Raw genomic sequence first — 7,595 nt, 5'->3', positions numbered from 1 at the left:
CTGTATCCTATATTTGATATGCAATTCAATAACGAAAAGTTTAATATATTTGCCTGATGATGGCCTTTTGAAGGCCGAAACATGTAGCAAAAGTATCTCCTAGAGCTACTTACACATATTATTGATTGTTGTGTTGTGCCGGTTTTCAGTAAGAAATAGTACATGGTTTGTTAATGTTTCGCCTGATGATGGCTTCATGAGCTGAAGCATGCTGTGACATTGTATGAACAGTAAACTGTGTTATGCACAGTGAAATGTCAGTGAATTGTTTGGTAAACTGTTGTGTTTGAAAGGAAAAACAAAACTCATATGTAGCATCTTCCTCTGTCTTCCACTCTTCAGCTGTCTAGCTCATGCAGGGACCCTCCTATACTGAAAGGTGTGTGTGTTCAGCTGCCAGACATACGTACCAGTTTTTGTTAGAATATGCAGTGCCCCATTTAGGCAGGTCACGTTCCCCGAGTGTTTCTGAACTTTTTCATTAGTAGACATGCCCCTGCTCAGTGGTAACTTAATCTTGGCCTCAGACTAATGTGTTGTATAGTGTCTTGGGGTTTGCAGCCCAGTGGAGCTCATTAATATCACCCAATTCCATCTTCCTGTGTACCTGTCAGATAGACTGCACTAGTGATACATACGACACACAAAAACTACGACAGCTGCAATAGAGTGCAACGACAGCATTCTGATCATGAGATAGAACTAAATACTGACGTGCATGGAAGCACAGTGAACAAGTATACAGTGCAGTGGTCTCCCAAAAAGAGGGGAAATTACCTGAAGATGGCCCGTATGTGGCCGAAACATGTTGTGAACTAGAACAAATATATGACTAAAGACATTTTAGAAATTGGATAATCACTTTTAATGTATAGAATATGCTCTTAGTGTCCTATTGACATGTAATGATTTTAACAATATCAAGAAGTACTGAAATACTTTTTTAGTGTGAAACATATTCCTAATGTCTGTTATATTGCATTATTGGTGGATACTCTAATAATAAGGATGATGATTAAATGGCTTTTGCCACTTGGCAGTGAAGCATATCTTGAAAACTAAACCTCACAGGACACATTTTGTACAATATATTTGACGTTCTTGCTTTTGTTTCACTCTGTATAGTGTGTTCAGATTTACAATTTGTAAAGCCCTGCATAATTGTTATAGCATATTGGCAGTTTGAGAGCTGTATCAGTGAAGAAAATCTGTATCAAGTTTGTGGGTGAGCAAGGATTGTGCAGCGTCTGCCTCTTCACTTGTGCAGCGTCTACAAGGAGCCCCCTGTACCACAGGTGTCATGTTACATTCACTCTTCTAGGCCAGCATATTTTGACCTTGTTCGGTAGATATAGTGAAATGTAATTTCACTGCTTGATAAATTTTAACAACAAGAAACCCACAAAAGAAGCTGTTGCAAATAATTGAATACAGGACATAACTGCCTTGCAGCACATCTCTGTAAGATAGGAATATATAACACAGAAGAATGTGCACTGTGCAACTTTCCAGAACACCTTCAGTGCCCTAATCTTAACAAGGAGATGCAACAAAGCAAGAACTTGAGTGCTCTCTATTGGGAAACAAGCAAAATGGGTTAAATGATCCCAGATGCAGTCATTGGAAATCAACCAACCAGCCAGCCAATATCTCGTATAACTCCAGTTCAGTACTATAAGGAAGTAGGCAGGGCAAGGAGGACTCCATAGCCCGTACTCAAGGCAGCTGGATACGTGTAGCAGGACCTTGTATACAGGACAGGTGGTGAATGGGGGAGAGGCTTTCAGGTAGTTAGTGTAGCAGCATGTGTTTGGTCTCATATGCAGGGTTGTGACACAGGGTTAGTGATTGGCATGCTTTGTCTAATGGTATGAAATGAGATTCCCATTTGAACTCCTGCTTTCAGGTGGCAGCCCGCATTAAGAGGAGCCACATGTAGGCTTGATTGGTGGCATTCATTAGAACAGGGCATCAGCCAATCAGGAAATAACAGCACTTCCAGTTGTTAATCCTTGCCACTAACAAAAGAAAAATAAAACTCATGCTGTATTGTATGTACTTCCCAATAATTTATTGTACTATTTTGCATTGCAGGCCAGATCATAGTCTGTGCTGGACGTGTTTGTGTATGGGAGGCTTCTGAGATGGTGCAGCTTCTGGATGCAAGAATTTCACAACAAGAGGCGGTAAACTAATGTAATGTATTTTGCCACTGAAGACGCCGTTTGGATTGTTAATTGGTTTACTTAACAACCTACAAGTCATGGCTACAATTAATTATAACACTGTTACATGTTTCCACAATTTACAAACCCTACACAATACGATGGGGTACCCAAAAGAAACCAAACNAAGGAAGATCGACGACGGACCATTGAAGAAATTGTGGAGCTGTCGGGAGTGACTTGGAGCTCAGTTCAGCGAATTTTGACAGAAGATTTGGGAATGAAAAGGGTGGCTGTGAAATTCGTGCCATGACTGCTGATTGCTGAACAAAAACAAGGTCGCGTGGAAGCATGCTGTGCTTTGAAAGAAGAGTCCCGAAATGCTCAAAACTTTTTTTCAAAAATTATCACCGGTGACGAAACCTGGTGCTATGCTTACAATCCTGAATCAAAGCAACAATCAAGCCAGTGGAAGACTTCAAGTTCGCCTCCCCCCAAGGAAGCTCGTCAGGTGAAATCAACCATGAAAACAATGCTGATTTGTTTTTTTGATGTGAGAGGAGTCGTCCATTCAGAGTTTGTTCCGCAGGGTCAGACAGTTAACCAGGCTTTCTACTTGGAAGTTTTGAAAAGATTGCGCAACAGTTTGCGGCGGAAGGGGCCAGATTTGTGGCAGTCGGGTGACTGATTTTTCCATCATGACAATGCCCCTGCTCACACAGCCCTGTCTGTACGACAGTTCTTGACCAAAAATGGTATAACCCCTTTTCCTCACCCTCCATACTCACCTGACCTTGCCCCGTGCGACTTTTTTTTGTTTCCTCGAATGAAAAGAGACATGAAAGGAAAGCGTTTTGCTGGTGTTGCTGAGGTGAAGGAAAGAACGACAGAGGCGCTGTCAAGCATCTCAAAAGATGAATTTAGACAATGTTTTGAAAAATGGAATAAAAGACTAGACAAGTGTATTAGTGTAAGTGGATAGTACTTTGAAGGGGATTGAAGGTTTGTGCTTAAAATTTGAATAAATAAGTTTAAAAAAAAATAAGTTCGGTTTCTTTTGGGTACCCCCTCATATTCTATTCACTCTATCTTCAGTAGTTTACACATATTCACAGTATGGTACGGGAGCTATACAAGTGTCACTCTCTCACACACTCCCAATTACTTCTCTTGTGAGCCAAGCATCTGCTTCTCACACTATCACTGATTATCACACGTTCCGGTATTCGGTATTCTTCTTTCTGTTACAACTGAACTCGGCGACTGTTCCATCTGCACTGTGTCATTCCTGCTCACACACTGACTGACTGACTGACTGCTGACTCCCTGGCTAACTCGTAACTAACTGACTCACTGCTGGCTAACTCATAACTAACTGTTGAATAGTGTTCGCTGCTCCTTATTTAGCCCCGTTACGGACAACACAGAAAACAGTTACGTAATAGGCCCCACTGTTGCTTAACGTCGTGTTTACCGACTGCCTAGGAACAGTCGTTGTGCGGACTCCCCGCCGTGTTTACAAAGGCGTTGCTGGGCAGCGCTGCCTGGAGTTGATTATGGCTACGTAGCAACTGAAGCGTCCCGTGTTACGTCAGCGCAGGGAAAGGGGTGTCTACCGAGCGTTGCACACTGATGGACGGAGTGGGGGTATGTGATGTCACTCGCGAGGTCTCAGAGTTCACGCGACCCCCACCTCCCACTACGCCATTCACGTCACACTAAGTTAATTTTGCTTCCATGTTGCGTTACATTACATCACTTCATCATCATATTTGCATTCGGTTTACAGAGTTTCAGTGACATTCAAGCATCAGTATTAAGTAGCAAGCAGGAAATGCTTGCAAATGTATGAGTAGTGCTGTCTTTTAAAAGCCAGGGTGCTAGGGTTCAAGGCAAGAACACACCGTTATCTGCACACTTTTTCTGTGGTGTTATAATCATGAATTGATCATAAAATAATATCTCTTAGTATACTATAGTTCAGTACAAAGCAATGTGATACATTATAGTACAGTTTGCTACAGTTTATTGTGCGTTAGTATAATATAATATAGTAAACTATCTTACCACGTGCAGATTTCAAGTATCCGCAGTGTGCCTTTTGTATCCAGCTTTGGACATCATGGTACTTGGCTTTAGTTTGTGCACACACTGGAAAAGTTTAACAAGATCAGCATTTACTGGAAGTCACAGGGTGATGGCATTTGAAAGCCGTGTGTCCTCCAGTTTCTGTATTATGATTGCTATGTATCTCTCTCTGGTGTAATGCTCCACCACCATCTGTGAGCCAATTGTATAGAAATTGTGGGAGCTTCAGTGTCTTAACAACCCTATGGGCCTGCTTGGCCTGTTACAGGGATAGCTTTACCTTAATATGCATCTGTCTCTTGGTTTTTATGTTCAGTGTCCAACTTACACCTGAATGTGCTACTATGTATGCGACCTATGACCAGCTGCACTTGCAACCACAAAAAAATGAAAAATAAAAGATGATTAAAATGTAAAAGTCTTTAAAAATAAATTATAAAGATGATCAAAAGATTAGAAAGGTTAATAAATACTGTTAATAAATATATGGCTGACATACGACCAGATCTCCAACCTGTCAGTCAGAATGGAAGTCAGTCGTAAGTTGATGACCAAGTGCATTATGGTTAGTGAAAGGGAGGAACTTTAGCAGGTGCTGCAGTTCCTTGCGTCATGAGTGTCCTGCAAGCCCTTAATCTTGCTGATTGTGGTGTACTTTAGAAATGCAGGCCCTGCAGTTGGTGATATTTAGGACCCTTTAATTTATTTGAATGTTAGTACAAAGTAATAGTGTGCACAATAGTGTTTTATAAAAATTGACATGTCACAGTATAGTGTGGAACATTTTATTGTCTTGTCTAGCAGACTTTGTGTTTAGTATATTATAGTTCAGTACAGCATATCGTCATGGTCATCAACTTACTGGCCTGATCTCCTTCACTGTTCCTTCATATACTTATATTTGTTTTAACCTTCATCCCTTCTGCCACAACCTTCTCCGCCTATTTGTATTTTACTTTTTCCGCCTGAGTTTTCTGAAAATTTTCTATTGCACTTCACATCTTCCCTCCCTCAACCTACCGTCCTCTACACTCCTAAACTTCTCAGCTCCTCTGTTACCTTCTTTTGTAAATGCTGTCTTCGTGAATTTCCTGAACTGTTTTCAAACCTACCATTTCCTCTCCTCACCCTTTCTAATTTCCTTTCTATGAATATCATTCCTGAACTCCCCCATTCCACCACTTGCTATCTTCATAGCCCTCATTTCTCTTACTATCTCACTTCTCCTTTCTGCTCTTCTTCCATATTGCCTTTTGCTGAATCTCCTTTTCAAGACCCAATCAGTTTCCTTTCTTTAATTACATATTCTTTTTTCCAGTCCCTACTTCACTTTCCCTTCCACTTCCTTTTTTCCCTACCTTTCTTGAATCCTTCATCCTTCCACTTTTGACTTCTCCATACATAATTTTCGTGAACTATTCATCTTTGCTTCTTCTTCCCTTCCTGATACATCTGTTTCCACCACTTTCTGTGCAGACCCCACCAATTAGAGGAAAAGAAGGGAATTAAGGGAAAGCAGAGTTGCAGAAGAGGGTGGAGGGGAGTCTGAAGGTGAGTGGTGTAAGTTGAGATGTTCACAGAAAGGGGGAGCTTAGGAAATGGTGCGAGCAGAAGGGGTTTGTAAACGTTAACAGTGAAAGGGGATTGCTAAATTGTTGTAAATGAAGGAAGGAAAATGTGGCCTGTTCAGGAATGTAATGCAAACTGCAGAGGTGTGTATCTGTGCAGAAACATGGTAATTGTACAGTGCTGTAGGAATTCTGTAGTGTCATTTTAAATTTGAATGTGTTTGGTGTTCAGGTTAAATGTTTGTGTATATCCTCAGTTCTTCAGCTGTATTCATACAAGCCCTTTGATCGTGCTGAAGACTGCAGTAGATGACTTGAATGATACAGATGCTCTGTACCAATCTAGTTGATAAGGTAGTAGTCAGACAGACAGGTCTCAGAGAAGATAGGGTCACTTGTGTGTGATATTTCCACTCACAGTCCATTGTTCTTAACCGTAAGTAGATTGAAGAGACAGATGACAGTAACAGATGCAGGCAGTGAACAGTTGACCACCTGCAAAATGGACATATATTTGGCAGTTAGTGGAGTGGTGCATTTATATTCTTATGAAGAAAGCAGTCTTCTGGGATTTGGCACCGTGTATATGTGGTGTTAACCGACGTTTCGGAGGAACGTCGGTTAACACCACATATACACAGTGCCAAATCTCAGAAGACTGCTTTCTTCATAGTCACCGCCGTGAAAGCCTCAAATCTTACTTATATTCTTATGTTGCAGAGAGGAATGGGAGTTTAGTTTTTTCTTTGTCAGAAGACATTTGAAATCCATCACAGATCTAACAGAGAATATCCAAAGTTATGAAATTTACATCTGTACCCTTGTCACTGGATGTATACATCCACGCTCCCATATCCCTTCATGGTAAAGTAAAAAGAAAGCTATCCCTGTACCAGGCTGTGAGGGACCATAGGGTTGTGAGACGTTGAGGGTCCCACACTATCTAGGCAATCGGCTCAAAGATGGCGGTAAGGTTGTCAGCCTTACGCGCCGGCCACGCTTTACTCCCCAGGATAATTATTCAGTTAATTCCTGGTACTCATTTCTGTTAGAGGCTGAGTGAACCCCAGGGCCATGGTGCGGCTGGAAGGATTAGGTCAACTGAAAAAAATCGAATGACCTCATCAGGACTTGAACCCGCGACCTTTGTGGTGCTTAATTAGTTAAGCACAGGGACAACTTTACCTTACCCTACCTTTATCCTTGTCCGTATGCTGCTGAAGCAGTGTGTGAGCTTTGTGGTAGGATTTGTTTTGTATGTGATTCAAATCCTGAGTCCCAATTTATTGTTGCTTTTGGTGCTGTTGCTACATAAGAATACTTTAATTTCAGAATTTGAGTGTTACTCCCTTCCTTACAGATGTAAATACTATATGTTGCGGCACTGACGAAGAAAGCAGGAGACGAGTGTACTTGACAAATATTGTTCATCATACATCTTCGTGAATATATAAATTTGAATCATATAAACTCTTATTAGAGGTGCAGCTGCAGTTCTGCAGTTGGGTTGTGGTTGAACGTGTCTGTGCTTCAGCTCTGAGGTGCTCGTAAACGTAAATGTAAGCCCGTCACTGTGACCGAAAGAATTAACAAACTCACAGTTAGTATGCTGTGGAATGAAACAGATATGTCATGTGATGACAAAGTTATGCATGCTGATTTTATGTGCAAAATAATGATTACTCTTAATATTCGTATTAGAAATAGAGAATTTGAAGTATGCCATTAGGGGATCATATTGGAGAGAGAGGGAAGCACTTAGAAATGTTATGCA

General features: G+C 41.1%; 1 protein-coding gene across 4 annotated transcripts in view; it reads left to right on the top strand.

The window, feature by feature from the left end:
• Positions 1 to 7,589, top strand: part of LOC111868867 — a 10,203-nt gene extending 2,614 nt beyond the window's left edge. Inside the window, exons 2-4 of one of the 4 annotated variants that reach the window (XR_004513488.1) lie at positions 1,171 to 1,295; positions 2,095 to 2,196; positions 7,182 to 7,589. Coding sequence is in view for 1 of the 4 variants with exons in the window: in XM_023859909.2 (XP_023715677.1) it covers positions 2,095 to 2,186; positions 7,182 to 7,187 (98 nt within the window). In the remaining 3 variants the exon portion in view is untranslated. Of the gene's footprint in view, positions 1 to 1,170; positions 1,296 to 2,094; positions 2,279 to 3,650; positions 4,703 to 7,181 lie in introns of those variants that run through there. The other 3 variants (XR_004513489.1, XR_002843578.2, XM_023859909.2) reach the window with 3 other exon arrangements.
• Positions 7,590 to 7,595: the final 6 nt, after the last annotated feature.

Source organism: Cryptotermes secundus, unplaced genomic scaffold (assembly GCF_002891405.2).
Source record: "Cryptotermes secundus unplaced genomic scaffold, Csec_1.0 scaffold523, whole genome shotgun sequence".
Taxonomy (NCBI): Eukaryota; Metazoa; Arthropoda; class Insecta; order Blattodea; family Kalotermitidae; genus Cryptotermes; species Cryptotermes secundus.
The sequence above is the reverse complement of the archived record's forward strand: the minus strand, read 5'-3'. Positions and strand labels throughout refer to the sequence as shown.